This window comes from Chelon labrosus, assembly GCF_963514085.1.
Source record: "Chelon labrosus genome assembly, chromosome: 3".
Taxonomy (NCBI): Eukaryota; Metazoa; Chordata; class Actinopteri; order Mugiliformes; family Mugilidae; genus Chelon; species Chelon labrosus.
This window is the reverse complement of record NC_140339.1, coordinates 31,230,276-31,254,930: the sequence shown is the minus strand read 5'-3', so window position 1 is coordinate 31,254,930 and position 24,655 is coordinate 31,230,276. Positions and strand designations below refer to the sequence as shown.

Sequence of the window (24,655 nt, the reverse complement as noted above, 5' to 3'; positions counted from 1 at the left end):
GCTCAACAATTACAATGCGCTTGACGTAGTGGATGACAACTGCTATATCTCACTCTAAAAAGAATACAAAAAGGTGGCCTCCCTTGTTATTAACTGTTTTTTAACACCTGTTTCTAAAAGCCAGCAAACCCCCTAGCATTTAATACACAAGTATGTGGACAAAAAAAAATCTCAAAGGTCTTTTTTTTTACTAACAAGCCAAAGGTCAGGTCTCGCGGTCACTCTCACCCACAGAGTAGAGCTCCCCAAGTCTTCTGAAGCGTGGGCCCCACTCTCTGAGATAGTCATAGTTCTGGTCTGAGTCTGAAGACGCCGTCTCCAATGAGCTGAGGGAACCAGCAATGGATCCCCGGCCCTCGTATCCATAGATCTGAATGGAGTCGTAAGGTGGCGCTGTTGGATCATTGTCTGCCTCGTGGAGCCGCACGTTGATGAATTCGTCCACGTCGACGCCATTCGGGCCAGAGTGCTGGCCCGCCCGTGGCATAAACTGCAGATCAGGCTTGATGTCCTTGCGTGGCAGGTAACCATTGATGCCGTCTGGGTTCTGTAGCGTGGCGATGTCAAATGCCTCTGTGTCCTCCTCACCACCTCCTTCATCATCGTAACGGATAATATTCTCCCTCACATCTTCGTCATCCTTGATAATCAGAGGCTCATTCTTGTGTCTCCTCAGTGTCACAAATAGTACTACTATTACTGTCAGAAAGAAAGACGGAGGGAAAGAAAGAAAAAAAAGAAAAACTAGGTCAAGCTTTGACAAGTAGATTTTCTGTTAGTGCAAGTAGATCATTTATCAAGGTCAGATTACACAAGTTTTACTCCATTTCATTCATTCATCTATGAAATCACATCACAGTAATAATGCACAAAAAATACCTCACCTAATAGAAGTATAATGCAGGCAAGGATGGCAATGAGAGCCCCCATGCTAAGGCCAATAGGTAAAACGTAGGCTTCCACGTTGCAGGATTGGACGATGCCATCTTTGCTGCACCCACAGACTCTGATGGTCAAAGTGTTGGTGCTGCTCATTGGTGGATTTCCATTGTCGGTCACAATGATTGGCAGAAAGTACATCTCCTGTTTCTGTCGTCGGAAGGTATCATGCTTGGCCAGAACGCTGATTGAATTGTCTGTCAGAAAGAGGTGAAGCCAGAGATGAATTTTGGCAAGGGTGTGTGAAAAACCCATTATTATTCATGATAGTGACAGACTGAAGTTCTATTATTAAATTGTGTGAAGATCAATGCAGCATGAGGGTAAACTAATTTCACATCAATCGTCACTAGGCCTTTTAGCATTATCACATTCCAATGCTGTGGATTAATTTCAGCCACCTCCCTTCCTTCCTTTCTCAGCAGTCCAATTTGGGAATTCTGAAGCAAGGTGAGCTTGAGTTTGCTGTCCCTTTTCGAAAGCTGAGGAAACGAAGGAACCACGGCAGGCAGCACTGGCTAAGAAGATGGCACATGTCGACCCAGAAAGGTGCCAGCTGCTCTTTGATGGCACTTCTGTGAAGCTGTCTGCTCATTAGCTGGCACTCCTCACCCTGCCACATTATCAAACACTTGGATTCCCATAAGAATCTTCTCCCGCTGATCTTATGGAAAACATACAAGATTTCTGATAGTGTAACCTTTGCCTTACTTCTTGAGGGTGCGCTGAAGAGAGGGAGAACAGATCTGGTGATCTATGCTCTAGAGAGAGGCCATGTTGAAACATCCGTGTTGACAGAGCAAACTTAATCAAAAGAATGGAATGCTTCATGATAGAATTATTTGCTTTGCACAATCTGTAATTGATGTGAACATATGCTCAGATTTTTTTTTCTTACGTGTGCTGTCATAAACTGTATGCTCAGCTTTGTGAGCACCAACATGTCCTAATTCATTTGGATTATTACGTAGTGAGCGTGCAAGCATCACCTACATTGTAGTAAACCAGCAGGGCATGTCCTTGTATAGGGACAAGCTATTTCATTGTTATTCTCTATTGATGGTGAGAATAGAAATAACATTTCTTGCCCATCAGCTCATCCACAGAAGGAGGCTGATATTCAAAGAGGAAGACAACTATGCCAATGACCTTCAAACAGACTGAACTCACTGGAGTTTCAAGAAAGTATAAGAATTTACAATCATTTCTATATTAGGCCACATTTACAGTGTTTCATCTACTGATTGTTGGATTCTGATGAACAGTGTGTACGCTAAAACATTAATCATGCCAATGAAAAAAGCAAAGGCTCATTTACATTAAAACGTGGCTATAAACAATTTAATATGTGGGTGGCATCAAATGACAGTAGTGACAGCAGATGTAACACTAACAGTCTCAACACTTGAAGTCTCTTAAGAATATCTGTGCAACTACAAACTACACATTCATGGATTCTAAATTAGCAACTTAAATGCTTTATAACATCAGAAGAAAGAAGCACATGAATCAAAATAGGTTAAATTGTTAGGCTTAAATTCCCCTAGACAGAAGTGTTCATAATTATTCAGTTTGTGTCCCTCCTTTCCTACCGGCTGAGGACTTCCATGCTGTCCACAACGCTGTGTGTTTTCTATATTTTTGTTCTTATTGTATAGAAACGTTATCACGTGCAGTGTTATTGTGCAAATTGAATGTGTCAGTGGTCAGTCTCAGTGCAAACAAAATGAATATGGACATGAAATAATTCATGCCATAAAATAAAATTAAAGAAAAAAAATGGGAGGTCTGGTGTCAATGTTTGATTGACAACCTTTTACTGTTTTGCTGGGCAACATAAAAAGCAAAATAATTGTTATTTACATGCTAGTGGCATTAGAAAGTACAATAAGGACTTCACCTATTATGGTCTAAACTGACCAGTGTTTACACTGGTAGGTAAGCTGCTCTTTGTGCAGCTGACTAGCTGATTACCCTGCAGAATTACTAGTAAGCACTTCTGCAAAGATTTGTCTGGTGGCTGGTTCATTAAGCCGAAGTGTGACACAACACACCTTTCCAATGCTTGAAAAAAGCCTTGTGACAAAGCTCCAGCTGTTTTGGTTCAAAGCATGTGGTTAGTGGTCCGTGGCTTATTTTTACACTACACAACAGTAGTGATAATAAGCTACGATAAATGTCATGAGTGAAACTGACTGTAAAATGACTTAGTACCTACAAAGTTTGCTGATTTTAGCCACCACATAATACTTAGTAATATCAGACCAGAAACGGAGTTATTTCCTCTTTCAAAAGGTAATCATGGAGTATGAAAATAAATAGTGTCTCTAAGGATAATTTCATATTATGGCATGTTGTCACAGTTACTGAGAATGGGATGCTCTGCACCGTCGCAGCCCTGACTGCTGAATACACCCTCGTCAGAGTGCTTGACATCTTCAGTGCAGCTGGTCAGAACCTTAGCCATTTCTCCCATGGCGGGCAACCCCTAACCTCTTCACTGTGCAGTCCCTACAATTAGACTCATCACTGCAAACAAAAGCAGCACACAGAGGCTCACAGGAGCCTGATGCTCTTCACTGAAGTGTCTCCCACAGCTGCCGATTCAGATGGAAATAGTCACTGAAGTGCAGGGGGAGATGGTGCGATGGGCTTCGTTTCTCTCCTTTCTCTGTTCGGAATTAACTATACCATGAACAAGTGGCTGCTGTGGTGTGGAATATGATATGCAATATAGAATTGAACCATAATATATATTCGCTTTGCTTTCAGGCAAGTGAGGAAATAAAAAATATGAAGCATTTCTAGTGGAGGGTTTATGTGTTTCATCAACTTTAGAAACTATTACTACAACTACATCTCCTCTAAAGAAAAGGGCAGGGTTCAGGAACCTGCATGTCTTATGCACTCAGAGGTTGATCCACATTTAAGTAATTTGCCGCAAATCTACGCCTGGTAAACAGACCTTCACTCTTGATTACCAATTCCATGTGACATGAAAAATATATATTTTTTAAATTATTGCTAGATGAAGAGAGATATATTGCGCCGAATCTAATTTTGTATTGCCGCTGATTATTATTCTGGCATCTCATGTTCCTTTCTGCTTATGTATCAGTTTCAAAGTAAAACATTTTTATTTTTTATTTTATTTAATTTTATTTTTTAAATAGCTTTCCCCTTTATGACCTGATTTTTTTGGACTGTTTCCTCCACCAGAGAGAGGTTGTGGTAAGTTAGCCCGCAGCTTCTGCTTCGAAACAGAAGGCTAGTACCATATGAAGATTTTTTTTTGCCCCAAGCTGAAAACATTACACAATGTCATTGTGAACACAGCTTGTTCAGAGCCAGTAATTTAGGGGGAGGCAGAAGAAGAGGAATGGAATAAAGACAAGAGAAAATGGCAAATAAAGCAATCAGAGTATTTAGCAAATAAATTTAGTACCATCTGCCACACTGCAACAGCTCTTAGGAAGTCATCCTACATTGAGCTGCAAGACTACCAGGAAAAGCCATTTGGATCCCATTCATTTAGTTTCCCTCAAAATGCACTGGGGAGTAAAAAGAAGCTGGTGTCCAGACAATTTCACATCTGCTAATTGTGAGCCACACTGATCCACCAGATTTCGTCTCCAGTACGGCTAACATGCCGCGGGTTAGAGATTAAACTGGAAAACCATTGGAAAAATCTGGAGAGACTTCAGTGATTCTGTCACAAACAAAACGTTATTTTTTTAATGATTTATTTTTCTTTTCACCTTGGTTGTTTTTGATGGTAAAGTTGGGGTTGTTGAGCATCTCTGGGACTAGGCGATAATCAAAGTAGTGGCCTTGGATTGGGTCATCTTTGTCCACCGCGCTGACAGTTTGGATTACCTGTGTTGAAAACAGAGAGGCAAGGTGATATACAGAGGAGGGCTCAATGCCATTAGAGGAGGCAGCATGTTCATTGCTCTGTTTTTGCCACCACAGATTGCCTCAGTGTAATACTGGCTGGATCACACCTGATGAAATATATGCCCTATTCATTCTGGAATTTGAGATTATTATCAATGAGGTCCTGTCTATTCTGGCACACTTTCAGGCTCCTGGCTCTATCTGTTAATCTGTCATCATAGGTCTTATCACGCTGTATGTCTTTATGATTGATTGGAAATTAGAATTCAGGACCTGCAGGACAGTTTCCCCTTTTTTCAGTTTCCTTTTTTTCTCCTTTCAATAAAGCTCCCTATTGTACGGACGCAGGTCCCCTGAATGAGGTCGATTGATGAGAAGGAGAATGCTAAGTACTTGTCCATGATTTTTGGCTGGGGGAAGCATTGTGCCATCTGGAGGAGGACATGAAAGACAGTCTTGAATTATGATCCACTCTGATCAATCCTGACTGCTCTCATTTCCCTTTTGCTCTGCGCACACTGTGTCGAGGGAGGACTGTTGCAGAGAAAAAGGACCGTACTCCCACCTCTGTAGTTTCCCAGTGAAATAAATAGGCTATAATTCACTGCGGCCAATCATTACAGGGGAGGAGAAAGAAAAGGACAGAGAGTAAGAAAGTGATAGATCGCCACTTTGATGAATAAGTCACCTTTTTTTTCCCTTACCTGTCCAGGCTTTCCATTTTCACACAGAAAGGCCTCGTATTCTGTAGCAAATTCAGGGGCATTGTCGTTAATGTCCATTACTCTGATGGCCACAATTGCCCTTGATATCTGACTGTGATTTCCTAGATAGATAGATAGATAGATAGATAGATAGAGAGAGAGGAAAATAAAAGTAGAGACAAATAAATAAGAGACAAAAGCAACAGGGAAAACAAATTAGGTTATATGAGAAATCCCAGGTAAATTATATGACCTAGTTTTAATTTCCTTTATTTTTCATCTTTATTTCTCCCTTCATTTCCTGAGCTGATGGTAGGACAGATGATAAGTCACATCAATCTACATTTCAGCTGGTATCCACGATGCAAAACAGTATTCTAGGCAACTAAAAGAAGGGGGAAAAAATCCCATTCAAAGTGCTTTTGAAATCCTGTGTACACTGTCATGTTTAAAACATGAGGGTTAAAACATGCATATTAATGAGTCATTGGTAACTGAAGTCTAAAAAAGACAATAAAAGGCAGTTTAATTAGATTAGATTTTGATTGGAATTATTCATCACTGGTAATTGACAGTCCCTTTCGAGGGTCCATATGAATGGGTGTATTTATTAATCATTGGTACAAATGCCAACTTTTAAAACAATTATCTATTAATGTGGCCACAAGAGGCCCATGCCAAAGTGTCCAGAGACAGTGGTATTTTTATTTGGTTTTGTTGATTTACTTATTTATTATTTGAATGACAGCATGCACATTGTTATTCCTTTTCAGAACCTAAATCTAAGATAAGAGTTTGCTACTTTAAAATAATCATCATGATCATTCATAATATTTAAAATATTTTGTTCACTGTAGTAGTAGTACTAGTAGTACTAGCAGTATAGTGTAGTAGGAGCCATAAAGACAGCCAATTTAATTTGATCTTATTTATGTAACATCAACAACAATCAAAATGGTCTCACAACGCATTACATGCCTGAAAACCCCAGGAAAAGGTGGTAATGAAAAAAATACATTTTGAAAGGAAGAACAGAACCCAGCTCAAATCCATGGACTCGTCAAAGTCAGTCAGAAAGCATTTTGTCTTTATCTTTCTTATATTACTGATCAGAGCACATGCAGCTGTAGCTTCAAAGATTCTCAAAGAGTGTAATGAGATTAGCTCGGCTGCATTTCATTGTCTATGGATTATAATAACACCAGTTACTCCTGCTCTGCTGTCTTTCAAACTTTAGCTGGTGATATGAATCTGAGCAGTTGCGAAAGAGGAGTAACTAAATATACATTTACTTTACTATACAAATGCTTTTAAAGGCATCCGTTTCATTATTTTTATTTTCATTTTTTTATATAACCTAGAGATGAAGCAGTAGACAAGCTGCACCAGTAATTCAAGGCCTTCAGCCCCTCCAGGAGACAAGTTAAAAAAGAGGTAAGCAGTGAGGTGAGCGGGAATTGACAGTCTGATAGACAGTGATAGATGGATAAGAGCAGAGGGAGGACGAGGCCCCTCCCCACACAAGTGATTTCCCCCCAGCAGCAGACAGGGAATAGAATCTGATTAGTCAGATGTCAACTGGTGCGAGGCAGCAGAACGCGTCGCTGTTTGGGTGGCAAATGGCATCGGGATAGAACTGGGAACACATCTATTCCTTTTCACGCCAGAGAAGACACTGACTTCTCCTCCCCATCCGTGAAGAGTAGCAAAACTACCATATTTATTTTGGCAAATTCCTATTAGGTGTTCTTGCAGATTCCACTATCTCAGGCCACAGTTACTTTACCAAGAGGCATGAAAGTGTGCTTTCAATATATGGGTGCATGACATGTCAAGGCAACCAGTTTATCAAATGAGACCCATTCAGCTTCTCCAACGGGCTGCTTCGATGGTGGGATTTGTCTGTATGCATGGTAAAAACATTATGACAGTGTTTAGGCTTCCATTTGTTTTGAAAATTAATGTATGTTCCCTTTGATTAAGGGTAGGAAGGAACAGATAAAGAAAGAGACAGAGAGAGGAGGGAAAGATAGAGCACAAGCGGACAGAAAAAGTTACAAGCCGTGTAAATTTCTATTCCAATAGCTTAAAGGGGTACATTAAGCTTTATCACAACATACAGCCGCCCTGAAACAATCAGTATGCAAATAAAGCCTTACATATGGTTGGAGCTGTTTGTAGCTCTGCCGGCAAGATTTTCTACGTAGTCAGTGAGTTTTGCGCTTCGCAGATGTTCTTTAATCTGTAATGGATACTGGCGTTGGAGCAATCCACTCTGGAGCATGTCTTTAAAACTGTTTATTTGATACGTCTTAATGTTCTTGCTCTTCCACAAATTGACTACTGAGCTGTTTAATTCAATCAAAACTCAGCAAATTAACGTATTTAATGCCTCTGTGGATTCAAATGCTAATTGTTTGTGCCATACTCTCGGAGTGATTAAAAGTGCGGGTTTACAAGCAGAGCAGAGGATTGTGTGCAGCAGGTCAGTGATTCCTTTGACTGAGACAACCTCTGAAGTCGCTCCAACGAAGAAGATATTGTGAGTGTGTTCATGCGGGTATTTGTTTTTTAAAACTTGCGTGCCAGTGAATGTCTAACAGTATCCTGACTTTGAACACAGGACATTACAATTCAGGAGGAACATCGCGCTCAGCATGGGAAAACAGAGACAGAGGGAAGGTTACTTACTGACTTCTGTGGCAGTTACTGTGATGTTGTGCCACGTGTCCGTCTCCCGGTCCAGCGGTTTGGCTAGTGTTATCTTCCCATTGTCCACATTAATGTTGAACTGCCTCTCCAGATCTGTGTGACGATCAATGAAGTACCTGCAAAGACAAATAATCATCAGAAATGTGAGCCACAACACTTTAGTGACTTTACCGTCCAAATGTGTTTCGCAGTCCTTTGGGTGCTGTGGCAAAAACTGCCTTATTTGTCAATAAGAGAAATTTGCAGATCAATGCATAATAAAATGGATGGGAAACAATTATCATCCGAGAAATTCTAACAACCTTCATGTAAGCAGCAGGGGGCATTTAAGTCTAATAAGGTCCAAGAAGGCCTCCCCTGAAACCCGGTGACGCCTGCCTCCAGGGAAAAAGACAATTAGTGCACGTTATGTCAGGGTAAAAGATGTGGTGCTGTTAACCCTGTTTTGGATCTGTCAACACTCAATGGCTCCCAAAGGCGTTGCATTAATGAGTTAGGACAGGACTGTGACACACACACTCTCACAACAGAGAGGAGGGGGGCAGAGGGAATAATGGATATAATGGAGATGAACCATTGACCCGTCTGAGAGTAACCTTGTCAGATTTTAGCAAATGGACTCTGTTTACTCTTTTTTAAAAAAACACCCTTGCCATTTTTGGAATTTCGTAAATAAGTAAAAAGCATATTTTTGCATTTCCATCTGTCTTTTCTGGATTCTATGTCTCTGTGACCCTGTTTGTGACACACTGACGACTTGTGCAGTCTTAAAAATACAGTGGCAACACTTAGAACTAGAAAAAAATAAAAAATAAAAACTCAAGCAGCGGGTATGAAATTGAAATGCACATAAAAGGGAATTTTCAGATGCCACTTGAAGCTGTGAAATGGCTCTTTCATGTTGAAACACGCACAGTGCCAATTCTTGGGACAAGCCCACACAATGCAGGCTAAAAAAAATTCTGCCATTATGGGTCATCTTTGGTTTCACACGTTTCCTTTGCCACTACGTGTGATTGTCATAAATATCATACTCACCCTAAACAAAAGGATGCAGTGATTCACGTGAGCTAATTACACTATGTACTGCACAACTGTTTCCATACCTTCAGGACAAACTGTCTGTACTCCTTTCTCTAAGTCTTATTCTCACGTCCTCCCTCACAATCTCTTCCCCCTCTAACAGTGAGATTTTTTTTTCTTCTTTTCCATCCAGCTGGGTCTCAAACTCTTCCTAATCCAATTCCCCAATCCAATTTTTAGCAAAACCCCTCCCCCACACAGACATCCCCTAGCCACCAGGTGCCCCTGCTCACCCCCTGTCTCCGTTCTTTCCTCACACCAGGTCTCATACCATCTCCTATTGGAACTGCTCATCCCTATCAATGCAGACCCGTTTGCGGGACCCCTGCAGTATTTATTTAAGAAAAAGGGAGGGAGAAGGAGGAATAGATGCAGAGGGAGGGAAAGAGAAAGAGAGAATGAGCTCTAGAAAATGCAAAGACAAAGTCACAACAACTGTTTATGTGAAGGAGGGTGCTGCTTATACAGGACTATAGGAAATGAAATAAATAAACCACTGGCCCAGATTCCAATTGTTGGGGAGATGTACCGAGCCGTGACATTTCCATTTTTGAGATGAAATGGTGTAAAATCCTCTAGACGCCGGGCTGGAAGAGGTCCATAAGGACCCCCACCCCCTCTTCTCTTTCTCTCTTGCCCTGCAGACGCAGAGCACTTTCAAGACAGGCAGACAGCAGCAAACCACCTGGGAGCAGCCTCTCTCCTGCAGACTGAGTGGAGCCCAGTCAAACTCTGACAGCCTCACGTGGAAGCGAGGAGACAGACCCTGAAATGTTCTGCCACCTGTCACTCAAACTGACAACGCGATGTGAAAAGAATTAAAAGCAAATAAAAAAAAATTATATCCAGCGTTATACGTGCGCAGTTTTCCTGAGTGTGATGCAAGAATGGGTGCCAATGCGTGTGCCGTCTGTGTTTGTTTCAGCTCGCATCAGCTTTGCTTTATCTTTCACAAGCCTTTAAAGAGCAGCAGGCTGACCTCAGTCTAACAGTTAAACAACACGTTGAAATGGTTTGTGCTGAATATTTTACAGCAGCTCTCTTACAACTGACACAGCAGACATCCAGAAATATCCAGCCTCTATATATAACAAAAAAAAATCAAGCTAATTAAGGTGTGTCAGTGAGACAGAAATTGTTCTTTGTATTAAAAAAAGATAACAATAAATTGTAATCAGCGAGAATATTATTAATTTTTCCATTCATTTATTGATTTTTCCACGTCTGCTTGTCTGTCAAACAATATGGTCTGGACATCTTTTCTGCTGGACTTTCTGGGGCTGGTAATCTTTGGTCTCTTTAGCCACGGTGGCTATCATTGCTCATGATAAGCACGCAGTACGCAGCGAAACATACTTAAAAAAAAAATTAAAAAAAAGAATTGCTGTTGCATGGGCTCTTCATTACAATGAGTACAAGTATGGTGAAATGCTGAAATTTTCTGTTGACTGTTAAATCATTATATATCGCTGAAGGAGCTAACATAACTGTGACTGAGTCTATTGCAATATTTATAAATCATCATCAGATTGTGGCTTCCCACATTTCTGCTAATAGAAACTCAACATTTCCTGCTGCTGCATTAACAGTATTCAAGTGACAAAAAAAACTAAAACAAAAAAAAACTGTTGAACTGAAGCAGTAAGCACTTGTTTGATCATCAAACCATGACAATTTGTCCACAAAAAAAGGACAACAGTCTTATCGGACAGCCAACAGCAAATGCATTTCATTTCAGAGAGCAGAACAAGAAGGAGCAGCCACAGTGAGCCGGTAGATGAAGAGAGTTGAGATATTAAGTCAGGAAACAGAAGGCACATTGATTTCTATTTTAGGTTTTCCAACATTAGCCACCATAAACTTTCAGATCAAGCAAGGCTGGATCAGCAAACCCAGCAAAATATAAATGATTAATGTTGTGGTATTATGGCTTTTAATTAAACACTTTCTTTTCTTTCTAGTTATACTAAATATACATTAAAACATTTTGGAGTAAAATAAAGAAATTATATTTAGGCTTTTTAGTGGAAACTACTATAACATAGAAACAATGTCATATACGTATACACTTTGCAATATCGGCCATGCATCTGTATCGGTGTATGTCCTGCAAATTGTAAAGGTTAAGCAGCCATGGAAATATTTCTGTGTGCCTGTGTTGGTGTATTTTTGTTTTTCTTTTAAAGTGTGAATTTGTGTGAATGTGTGCATGTGAGTAACTGAGTGCCTGTACAAGTTGGAGGAAGAAAAGGTGAAAAGATCAAGAACATTTTTTTCCACAGAGAACAAATGCCTCTGACATTCCTGCTTGTTATTAGGTCAGTAATTCCACTGGGAAGATCACAGATGTAGAACTAATTTTGCTGTCGCCTGAATGCTGACCATTTGTGTTTCAACACTACATTTTATTCAGGTTGGTTCCCAGGCCCTTTTTTACTATAGAAGTAGATTTTTCTCAAGAGTAAAATCACCTTCTAATATGTACTTTAAATAACAAAAAATAAAATAAAATTTCATCCCAGTAGGCTGGAAGGTCTTGTCCTAAATGACATAAAATTTCCATTCGTTTAAAACCCTCTCATTTACTCGACTGTTTGTATTACCATATACAGCATGTCAGCTGTCAGCCTACAACACTGAAAAGTCTGCAAAAAAAAAAAAAAGCTACAGAATTCCATTATGTTCCTGCAATTTTCCCCAAAAAGCTAAAAGAAGAAAGGAAATCAAACTTGTTTAAAATTCAAACAAATTCTGGCAATCCTTGTAACAGTATCATTATTTTGGAATAAAATACACTCAGGGTGTTCTCTGAAATCCAGCAGTTCGTGTCAGACAACCTTAGTGACTGCCAGATGTCACATTGCTTTTTATTCGTGATCAGTCAGGTAGAAAACGACAGAACACAGGCTCCAGAGAGAAGCAATACTGAGGGAGTATTTCATGGAGTGTACCTGAAATGTTATTGGTTGGATGCATTAAGTACAGCTAAGGGGTTGTTTGTCTCCTGAGTGCAAAGGACATGGCAGCCCACCAGAGCACTCGCCCCGAGTGGTTTAGACTCAGACTGGTTTGGTCTGGTATAGCGGGGGGGATTAAGACGGAGAGTGATTCTAATCAAAGGGGTCGAATCGAGAGCTCGTTCAGAGGGTGGCTGGACAGCGTTCACTAATGCTGCTATTACTGCTGCCACTCCACAGGTATAGATCCACCTTCACTAACTACAGCTTTCTTTTGGTGAACCTGCTCCCTCCTCAGTTTATAAAACACTGAAAATATAAGAGTGACAGGAAAAGAGACAGACTTATAGAGGGGAAAGGGGCTGGCTGAATATTGTTCATGGGTAATTCATCTGGAAACACGAACACACTGCATGTGTTGCATCGACACATTCACTATTGTTTCCACAGCAATACCTTACTTAAGTTTTCTGATTGAATTTTGAAAAATATATAAAGTTAATAAAATAACAACATATGCATTTTGAAACCTTAATGGTACTTTAATTAAATTCAGTTCACTTTATATAGCGTCAATACCAATACAAATTGTCTCAAGACGCTTTACAGAACCTGGCCTGAAATCCCCAGAGCAAGCCTGTAGGCAACAGGAAGAAACCTTGGAAAGAACTTTACCGAAGTCATACATACATACATGCATACATACATATAAAATCATAAGCATATGCCATTTTAATCATATTCATCATTTAGTACTTGTCATAATTATTCTTCAAAACCTGGCTTCTCCAGCGAGTGGACTGTTTTCAGTCTGTTTTATGCCACTGTAGAGTGACTGTTCTTCTTTTTGACCTAGACAAAAAGAGGAACACCTTGGACAATATAAAAAAAATACATCAGGCATTGTTCATGTTGTCATGGTGTTTTAGAACAAATGATTGCACAAAGATGAAAACAACAACCAAAATAAGTCTAAATATCTGGCTTATTGTGTGGCAAGGCTTTTGTCCAGATTTTCCATTATTTAGAACATTCTTGCGATCTTGTAAGAGGCATTACCGAAGCTACAGCCTTCTGTCAGACAGTATATTTGGAAGGATTAAAATCTCCCAGACCGTAATCATTTTATCAGCACAGAGCTCAGAGTTACAGGCTAATGCAAACCGTGGCTGGAAGTAAAATCAAATGGTCTTTGGTGAGGGCGATGTATCATATTAAGCAGTCTGTGACAATTGTCTGTTTCATCTAATCCTCCCCATAAAGAAAACACTCAGCGTCTGCGATAGATCATCGTGAGGGTTTGTAAGGAGCGTGGGGGTAAAATGTATGACTGAACTTTAAAGAAAATGACACTGACAAAGAAAGAGAGATAAAGAAATAAAACTGTATAGTCAATGCGTTGCTGTGTGTGTAATTTTGGGGTATTTATTCTTCCCATGATGATTAGCGGCTTGGCTAAAGTTGGCAAAGGATTAATAAAGCATTCTATTAGTGGCTTGCTAATTCTTCTTTTTCTTAGAGAGTAAAATTGAAAGTTGAAGAATGAGCTTTATTAAAATAAAAATAAAAAATGTAGCTCTCGAGAACGGTTTGAAAAGACTGTATTCTGTTTCTATCACTGCACAAAGCCCTTAAGCAACAATCCATTCTGAATTTAACAGCCTCTCTATGAAATTATGAAATTACGGATTAAAAGCCTAATGAAGACTGTGCAATACTTTTGAATGAAAATAGAAGAAGAGAGAGAAATAAACTGCAAACAGGCAAATGACCTACTGCATAAAAAAAGATCTCAGGCTATGACTTCATAGCTCCACATCATATCATGCTCAAAACATTTAACTAGTGCCAAGGCAGGATGTTGATATCTGGACAGCTTCATAGCAGCAAATGGGCAAAGAGATCATGTCAGCAGGGTGCTGCCATCTGCAGCCACACTCATTCATTATTTAGTCACTTCTTCTTTCAATGATGAGCTGAAGGAAGCAAATACGAGTATGTGACGAGAACTAGCTATTAAAACTGCAACTAATTCAGAATAAAATGCAATTAGGAGATGATTACATTTAATGATACAGTGGACTTTTATACACTTAAGACAGAAGAAGAAAATCAAGCTACTGATTAGTCTCTTTCTCCCTCCCTATAAAACGCAGTGGAGCTTCAACAAACATAGCAGCGCCGTGACATGAAATAAGGACAGAGAGGCAAAATATGTCATTATACATGAAATAAACTTCCCCTTCCACCAGGGGAGGGACACCATGCAACCTCAGGTCTCAATTCCTTCTGGCAATCTCATCACTAAACATGAGGATGCCACCAGAAAAAGAAAAAAAAAGAAAGAAAAGAAAAAAGTAGAATGAACCAACCCTGCTCTGTGGCCTCAGCCAATCTATGAAACCCAGCCTGCTCTCTGCTCACTATGCAATTACACACAACCTGTTGAGTGTTGTCCCGGGAATGCGGTCAGCAAGTCACTGGAGAATTAATGAAATGCCAAGATGGAGGGAGAGAAATTGCCTGTATAACCTATCCTCAAGGTGCCCTTGTGGTATTTCCAGGAATAAGTCACACAAGAGGAGAATATGACCGCATCGGTCGTACAATGAAAGAGAAAGTTGTTCTGCCTTCAACTCATAATCTGCCTTTTTTGTACATCTGTGGAAATGAAAACAATCATTGAGTTGCTTCACTGCCAAAGATGCCACCACAATCTCTAAAAGTTAGGGACATGAAGAGATTTAATTGGATGCCTCAGTGTCATTATTAAAATGAGTCATATTAGTGTTTAAAGACTCGTTTTTTAACCTACTTTCTCCATCACTTCTGTAGATTAAGCTAAAGACATGTTGCTCTGGGCCTGTCAATAGGAGAGGAAAAGGATGAGTTGATCACCATTAACTGCATCTTACCTGACAAGGCTCCCGGTAGAATCCGGATCCCTGGCAGTGACTGTCCCTATGACCGTGTTGATGGGGGCGTTCTCATTCACTTCCAGTAAGTACATTGGTTTGGAGAAGACAGGAGGTTCATCCGAATCTTCTATCACAATCTTCACTGTAGCTGTATCCTTGAAGGGCCCACCGCTGCTGCTGGGCTCAGCACGGATGTTGGTAGCTTCAACTTTAAGTGTGTAGGCCCGCTTGCTCTCATAGTCTATGGGCTGCAAGAGAGAAAAAACAGAAGAGGTCAAAAACAAATTGTTCTGTTGCTGTTTGGAATTCATTTGGATGTACTTATTTTTCCATAAGGTTTGTATAATGTGCTTATGCTCCTTGGCACTGATCTAACAGTGACACCATGCAACTTAAAATAATAGATACAAAGGACATGATCACCTTACAATTACATGACACACTGTTATAGATTAACAGGGCCTATATATTCAGGTCACTTGGCATGTGGAGTATTACTCAGCCTGTGAAGGCAGTATTATAATATATTCTGGCTCTGGAGGGAGTCTGAAAATACCCTGATCATGTCACTGGGATTACCTCGGCTTGGTGCAAAGTAGGAAAGCCAGCATTACAAACTGGCTGTTTGAAAGATATGCATGTTAGCAATGTAGGGAGGGAGTAATGACAGACACCACAGAGTGTCATCATGGGGAATGCAGAAGCCAGTGTTTTTGGAGCTTGACTCAGTCTACACACACTAAATGTCTTATTACCCCTATCTGACCACAAAAGGTCCTTTTAACAACGACTTATATTTGACAATAAGAGATATGTTGCATAAAATGTTTTCTGTTTCTTTTTTAATTTTTAAAAAATGCAAAATTGTATTTTTCTATTTTTATGTTTTTAGGTTTAGTCCTGTGAGCCCTAGTGTAATGGGGTTTTCATTCACCTTCAGCATTTACGGGAGTGGGAATAAAAAGCTACAGTTCCAACATCAAGTCCCTATGTGTAAGATCTGAACTTGACCAACTTAACTGCCTCTTATCCTAAAACACACTGTAGCAGAAAGCCCTGCATGTGTGACGATTATTTTAATTTAAATTCATCAATCACGGTAATTGTAAATTTGCACAACCTGAAAATCTCAACCTTTATCGGCTGGCAGAACACAAAGCTCCCTGCTAATGCTTTCAGTGACAGCAGATTATTAACACTTTCATACTGCTATCACAACCTGTTCGTATGAAATAAACGAGACAGGTACTTATTCAAGACTGTCAATGAAAGGTATAATTTCTGAAAGAGAAATAAAAACATTTTGTACGGAACATGTCATTGTGTGATCAACATCTGTTTAATTCTACAACTGCTGTCTATTGATATACAGTATTTTTTTCACAAATGGCTCATCATTAATATTTAAAGGAAAGAGGAGAGTCACAATTTTACTCTCTTGGCATCTCCGAGGACACCCCAGACTGTCACAATTTCATTCTGAATCACCTCTGGTCGCTCTCATACTACTAGAATAATGGGATCAAGTCACTTCTACGGTCCATAACCAGGATTTATAGGGAAATCAAAACTGGGCCTTGCCGCTTGAGGGGACAAGAGCTGGCATATGGGAGAGAGGAGGACTAAGAGGAGAGAGATGAACGGAACGAGGAATGTATTCAGTTAGAGAAAGAGGGAGCGAGCAAGAGGAAATGTCTCTAAGGTCAGACAGGGCCAGTGCTGAGAGCTCTGGGGGCAGAGGGAGCAGGTGGGTGGAAGTCCCTCCGGGGGTCTAGCTGGGTGATGGTGGAGGTGATCTAGGCTTTGACGTCCATGCTGTTTAACTCCTGGCATCAGGGCACAAGCACAGACTCCGAAGCCCCAGAAGCCTCTCCAAACCCCACTGTTCCCCAGTCGGAGAAGCCCTTTGGAACTCTCTCATCATTAACCTCCCCTTCTTCATCTCCTCACCCTCTTCCTCATTTGACACCCACCCCTTCCTCCGTTGCTTCTTTTTCTTTCGCTGTGATCCTACCGTCTGTGCTGAGAAAGAACAGAGAGCGTCCTCACGAATGGATTACACTTTGATTCAGAACGAAGTGGAGAGCAAGGGCCTGTATCGAGGTGTGGCTGCATACACAAAATGATTATGTGCAAATGGAGAGAAGGGCAGAATGGAAGGCCTCCGTTTAATATGAATTTTGAAGTCATTTCTTAAATTTAAACCTTTGATTAAAATTGTTGAACAAGACTGGCACACTAAAGCTGCATGCATATCTGTTTATTTGTTTGTGTTTGTCTATATTTAGCTATATTTCACCTTGAAATAATATTGAATTGATATTAACTGATGGGAGATGTTGGTTGCACATCGGGTCCAGATTGGAGTTACGCTGTGGGACCCCAATCAATGTAAGTTGACAATATTCTGCTTGTAGCTCAAGGAAAACATAATGAGCTAGGAGAGGCAAAAATTCTCCATAAGATAAATTCAGTTGAAAGTTCAGATGAGAGTAAATCCAGACAGGATTCTAAAACCGTGTCAGTTACTAACTAAAGTAACCTTTTTCATTTTGTTCAGTGTCAATTAATTTGGCTGAAACGGTGCAAGAGCATATTTGTGACCTGCTTCTCACATTTGTTTATGTATAGCAGAGTATTCCACATTAAATTCATGCAGTAAAACTGGCTTGCATTGCTTTGCTTCAAAATATTTCAGTATTATTCCCACATGACAGCACGTAGAAACATCTCATTAGATTTGTTTCCAATGTCTGCTAGCATATTCAATTATACCAAATCCACTTTAAGCAAAATATATTGGTAAACAGCTTCTTTAATTGTCCTGATTAAGTTTAATTCAAATTATTTTCAATATTGTTTACAAAATCAAATAAAGCTTTATCAAGCTGCTGTTTTAAAACTGTATCATATTCTACCCATGGAATCAGAATACAAGTCTGATGTTGTGCCATTCAAATGATTAATTCATTAAACAAACACTGTGCTTTCACTGCATAATCCTGCTAGAACCACTTTGGTTTTTATTAGTATGCATGGTGATACTGTTCAATCATCGCTGTTGATGATTAAGAAATTCCTGAGAGCAAAAGGAAAACAGTAGAGCTACGAAAAGGAAAACAGTAGAGCTATGTGGTAAAGGTTACATTGTCAGGTGCATTGCTATATTTTCTAAGAAAACAATATGGCTTGACTGAATGACCCTTAAATTGTAAATTGGGACAGCAGACTTTTGCATTCAGCAACAAAGAAACATTCTTGTTTCTCCAGCGTTAACACCCCCTTGTCATCTTGTTCCACCCTGCTGTGTCATTCTTCGGTCTCACTCAAGCGTTAGCATCACATCAGTATGTACACACGGGCCATTTAAAGACTTCAAAGTTCAGTGTTGGCTGCAGGGGTGAAAGCTCAGCATCCCACTAACATCCCTCGACAGGCCTGGGGGCTAGCAGATAAAAAGCTTAAAACTCAAACAGCAAAGAATCTCTCCCCTGGTTTGTGCCTCTCCAGCCTCGGTTAGATCAATATGTTTTAACCTTGCCGCAAAGGATCTTAATAATGTGAATTCCGCATTAGATGGATGTTTATAGACTCATACAGCTGTTGACGGGGACAGTGTTGTGGGGAACAAGTTACACTGAGTCTTTTCTTCTGTCACCCTGGTCAGAGGATTCCACTGATGATGATATGCAAAAAGAGCACAAGCATAATAACTGCTTCTTTTAACTCCTTCCAACTTGAGACACTGTCATCTAGAGGGACACAAAAACAGTTAAGTGTGCAAATGTCTTGCTACTTTCCCAGCACATTATCATCCATCTCACTTAAGTTGTGTCGGCTGCCAAGTCAGGGCTACAGAGAGAATCCTGAGCAGACATGGTAAGAGTGAGTCTCTTAGCAGGACATGGAAGTGAAGGTTGCCTAAAAGACTAACACATTTGACATTTGCTTTGTCAACAGTTAGAGATTTTATGACTTTGTGTCAAGTTTGTTCTGCTGCACGGATGTTGTCTTTTGTGGCAGTGAATTGTGGTCCCAGCAGATTGTCTAAGCTCTTATACATTCCACCTCCCACACAGTTCATTGTTCACACTTTGACAAAGTCACACCACATGTCCTTGGGGTAATGTCATTTTACATCACAACACAATGGCGTTGCGCATTTGAGTGATGTGTAGCTGTTCTCGGCAGACACTGAACCAACCATGACTCAAGACTTAAGAGCACCCATCCATCAATCTTGTGTATGATTCAATATATGCAAACACCTTCTACCAAGCTTCTGTAGACTTACAATATAGAATACATACATATTTAAATAGTGCGCTCTGGGTAACTTTGATACCATGTGCTCAAATCTCAGTTGTCCTTGAGATGCACATGCATCTAGACTTGCTTGCAGGTCACAGTATTATTAAAATATGTTGTGATTTTACAATGTTAATTTCACATACTTCTGTGCTGAACCAGTTCACAGTTTGTCACAATCTGTTTTTAGCTGAAAGAGTTGGACAAGAATGTAATTTTGAAAACCTGTCAGTAAAATGCAACTCTGACCAATGTGCCTTGTAATTTTCATGGTCTGCAAAGTGATATTTAAATTTACAGTTTACAACTTTTTCTTTTGCTTTTCCTTTTTTGTTCATGGATATTTTGGATACAAAAAATAGGTTTTAACATATACAAAACATATACCACAAACTAAGTGCTACTAGTCTCCAACATACTCAGAGCCAGGCTATTTAAAATTTGATGGTCTAATGTTGACCTTCCCTAAAAGCTAGAAAAAAAACTACTAGAAGTAATACATATGAGCTGGAGTAGTCTGCTTATGTTAGCATGGCATTTAGAACCAAACATCCATCTTTAAACATTATTTGCTTATGTCTTCAAGCCATTAGTTGTAGCAGGTTGATGTAGCTTGTGCAACGAGTTAATTAGCTTATAACACGGCAGACATTTTGACTTATCACAGTAAGGAAAGGTGTATTAATGCTGCCTTAGTTCCATTAAGCGTTCCAGAAAGCCATGACTGTAAACCAGAATAGATAAAAGAAGACCTCCCCATGTGTGGAATGCAGCCATCATTAATAAGCCTGTGCTTTCTAGACAAGAAGTCAAAATGTCTTCTGTGAAAAAGGTCGATGAGTTTGCTAACTATCATTAGCGAGTGCACCTTGGTAGATCCTTCCAACTCAGCCAATAACTTTCAACGACAGAGAAAGTGAATTCATTTAACCTTTTCCTGAAAGTTTCCAGGTCATACCTTTTTTAGTTGTAGAATCCCTTCTTGTGTCTGCGTGTCCGTGACAATCTCAAAAAGGCCTTGCTCGTCTCCCTCGATGATGTTGTATGTGGACTTGCCATTCTCACCGATGTCTCGATCATTTGCCTTCACCTTGCCACCCATTTTGCCTATTGGTAGGTCTTCAGGGATCACAAACTCATACAAACCTGGGGATGAACAGTCACAGCTCTTTGGTTTCAAGAAATGTTTATTAAACTAAATTAAATTGTGGAAGCATATTACAGTACTACACCGTAATTACAGAAGTTACAGGAATTAGCCTCCAACGAGCTGTTTGATAAAATTTCCAAAATGTATTTTTCCCAATTATGACCATTCAGAGAAATACTCAAGTAGAGCCACAGTAATTAATTTCTTCCACTATATTTGATTTGGGATGCTTAAGGGTTTTGAAATTACTTACTTTTAGAGAATTTTGGTGGATTGTCGTTGATGTCTGTTAGCGTGACGGTGACAGTTGTAGTTCCTGACAAGCCACCCATGTGACCTCCCATGTCCTTAGCCTGAATGACCACCAGATACTCCTCCCTCATCTCTCGATCCATCCCATGGAGAGCAATTTTTATGGTTGCTGGAGGTGGAAACAGTTCATAACACATTAATGCAATTATAAACATGGCTGATATACTCAGCACATCATTTTTATGATGCTCATGTGCGTATGCACAAGCAAGCACAAAGGTATGTAGTCACCTTCATGCCTACCCTACTCCCCAGGTTGTAACATGCATTATTTTAGACCATGACTTTACACAACAAGGACTCCATAAAGCAGAGGTAAAGAATTCCCTGCAGGTTTATTCTCTAAAAAAGCACAGTCTGTGCAAATGTTGTGAGGTAGTCAGGACTGAGCCAGTCCCAGCCTGAGAATCAGCTGTGTTTGTTTTCGAATGTGTTGTTCCGCCGTCTGCAGTCATTTGTATTCTGATTGAGTGTGAATTATGTCTGTCTTGTATAATCTTGAATATTGTATGCAGAATGGACCTTATTGACTCTGCCGCAGCACTGAATATAAAAAGGGCTCAGCAACGGCATATACGGATAATCCACTCAGGAACAGAGGCCCGCAGGATCATCAAATGAATATAAAACCCCTCATAAAAGCCAGGCTTTGGCATGACACCCTGCCTTGGTCCTGAGCTGCCTCAGACAATGATAATATGCTTGGCTATGATGAAAAACATGGGAGGGGTGAGGATGTTGTCTGTGCCTGCATTATATTTCTTGAGATAGAGTTTCCTTAGAGCTGTATCACAATTCCAGGGTCACTTTTTCTTTTTGAGGTCACATACACACAACACCACTGATCTAAATAACTAGAGAAAGAGACAGAGAGGAGTTGGGCACCTCAATGGTGTGACTGTATTTGAAGATGGAGCAATACCCTTGTTGTATGTTTGTGTTACCATCATTTCCACAGCTCTATAAATTATTGAATCTTCATAGTAAAGACTGAACAAGCAACTGTCTTGGCAAAAAAAAAATGCAGGATTTGTTGACTCTGGGATCAGCATAACACATTGATTTGGAGCTGTTAGTCACCAGTTAGATTACATTATGAATCATGTTGTACATGTACACAGGAAATCATAAGAGAGTCTTGAGGATTGAGTAGGTAAATATAAATGGATCTTCCCAAACAGCACGGCATCAAGGCGAGTATTTAACATATCAGTCATAATGCTGACATCTTTGCCAGTAGAACTAATCAAACCTATATGGTATTACACTAAGAGACCTTTGAGTGCACCTACTGTATCATGCAGTACTTACATCACAAGACAGATTTTAGTGCCAGCTTTGACCGGCAACATCACGGTAGGCCTACCTTCTCTCCAGTCATCCAAACGAATCCAAAAGTAAAAAGAGCAACACAAAAAACTCACTTGCACTCAATCTTCCACACAGACGCACACTAACATGCTTCAGCCGTCCTGCTAGAAGCAACACTCTCATCTCTGTTGATCATTGTTAATTATTCAAATTAATTCCTAATCACTGAAAAGGGAGGATAGACAAACACTAATTTCCATAGATATTTGCCTCAACTTTTTTTTTTCTCCATCGACCATTAACCAAGTGATGAATTGGGGCACGATGTTTATTTATTTATCGAATGCTTTACATTTACAATGGAGTGTTGTAAGTGTCAAACGCATTCTAATGGTTGTTTTCCCCCTTACCTTTTATTTTTCATTAACATTCATTAAAACATCTGGCACACTTGAATGAGCCATCTGCATTGTGCACCACAGTCACACAAAGCATGAATGCTAATCCTTAAATTGTCCGTTTGGCGCATTTTCTATAGCCATATTCCGGTTGCGGACACTTGGAGATTGTGATTCCTATAACAGCAAGGAGGAGCCAAATATCTATGTGTTGAACTGCGTTCACTCTAATTATGTACATAAATTCGAAGGCTCCTTTTCTTGGAGCTTGTTTATTGTGTGCTGTTTTCCAAAATGTGAGATGTCGATTTCCATCTCATTTCTTATTAATGTAATTTCGCCATTATTTAATCACATTGCTTACAGACACGTGTTAAAAAGTCAGCTGGAAAAGCAATTAAAGATCCAATCTGGAAGCTGTTTTGAGATAACTTTATGCATGATGACACTGCTGAAGAGTTTGCCTTGTGAAAGGAAGAAGTAATTATTATTATTGTTATTTGGTATTCATACTCCAATGATGTTACAGTACACAGCAACATGTGAGTACTGGCCTATTTTAGCATCTAGGGCAAGCAGTCAACTGAGGGAAACTCACAACACACACATTCTTATTATTTGTAGTTTTAATAATGAATTGCATGCAGTATGCTGCAAAACCGTCGTACTATGTATCACTGATGATCAGTTGACCTTGCTTAACCAGGACAAACATAATATTGAAACATGTGCCGGGATGCATTCCACTGTACTCAACCACCTGAATGCATAGTCCTCACTTCCATCCATGTGTCAGCTTTATTCACAACCATTCTGGCTGGTTCAATATAACGGCCATGGTTAATTTATTAAGCAGAGTAGTGTCTTTAACAAAACCTCATCTCAATGAGATCAAAATGTTGCTCTATTTGGTACACTCAGTGTGCGGATCATAACTCTCAGTATGCAAGTTTCGTGGGTCCTTTTTTATATTGCATTCTTTCTTTCCAGGTTGCTGCCTCATATTCATATTTTATGTTTCAATTAAACCTACACACTCCTAAGTTTAGTACTGGTGCCCGCAGTAATAGACATGATTGCCCCAGTGTATGGTTTATGTTTTGAAGTACAAGTGTGCATGAGCGAGCAGCTGTAGTGGGAGTGAACCTGGCAGCCTTAGTTAACAGCAGCCCCATGCAGTGATAATCTACAAGCGTTTAAAAAAAACAGATGGGCTGAGTTACCTGCAGCCCTGTTGTTGTTGCACAGCTTTTTAAACCATAACCAACATTGTCAGCTCCCTTTTAGCATGCCTTTGATAACGCTGTCCCTCACAGGTTCGGTTGGTAGAGATGTGGTTACATATGCATAGAAGTGAACAAAATACCTCACCATGAGGCCTTCTTGTATGTGGTTAGCTATAAAGGCCCTCTTTTGTCCTTTCAGACAATGTGTGCATTTTAAGCATAACGCAGAGCAACAGAATCAGATCACCTCAGGTAGGTCAGCAGGTGGGGAGGCTGTTGCCTCTCCACCTGCAGGAATCTGTACAACCTGTAGCCCCTGCAGCCAGTGTGCATAGATACTAAATACAGGCTCTCACTCACGGACCCTCAGTCTTTCATTTCCATTTATTTAGGACCCTCTCGAAAATGAGATGACACATCTCAAGAGGCACTCCTCTTTAAATAAATAAATAAATAAATAAATAAATAAATTTATATCCACATTCCATTCCATTCAGTATTCCTATATTGGTAGCACAGATAAATTGTGCTGCCAAAACTCAAGTAACATTAGACATGTAAAGTTATGCAAAACTCAACTATGTATATAACTAGTATTGATACATTTGATGAAATTAGTTGATATATTAGTTGATATATTTTGAAAGTAACTGACTGTAAGGAGGCTGTATGGCCCTATGTCATAAATATAAGCCGAAGGGGCTTCTATTAATTTATAGCAGATTCATGTATGATGTATG

General features: G+C 39.8%; 1 protein-coding gene across 1 annotated transcript in view; it reads right to left on the bottom strand.

The window, feature by feature from the left end:
- Positions 1-74: 74 nt before the first annotated feature.
- cdh8 (cadherin 8) overlaps positions 75-24,655 on the bottom strand; it is an 84,994-nt gene continuing 60,413 nt past the window's right edge. The window contains exons 4-11 of the mRNA XM_084541463.1: positions 20,922-21,089; positions 20,477-20,664; positions 15,208-15,458; positions 8,232-8,368; positions 5,541-5,662; positions 4,698-4,815; positions 885-1,136; positions 75-699 (exon numbers count right to left, since the gene is read on the bottom strand). Of these exons, the coding sequence (XP_084397589.1) occupies positions 206-699; positions 885-1,136; positions 4,698-4,815; positions 5,541-5,662; positions 8,232-8,368; positions 15,208-15,458; positions 20,477-20,664; positions 20,922-21,089 (1,730 nt within the window). The 3' untranslated portion in view covers positions 75-205. The remainder of the gene's footprint in view (positions 700-884; positions 1,137-4,697; positions 4,816-5,540; positions 5,663-8,231; positions 8,369-15,207; positions 15,459-20,476; positions 20,665-20,921; positions 21,090-24,655) is intronic.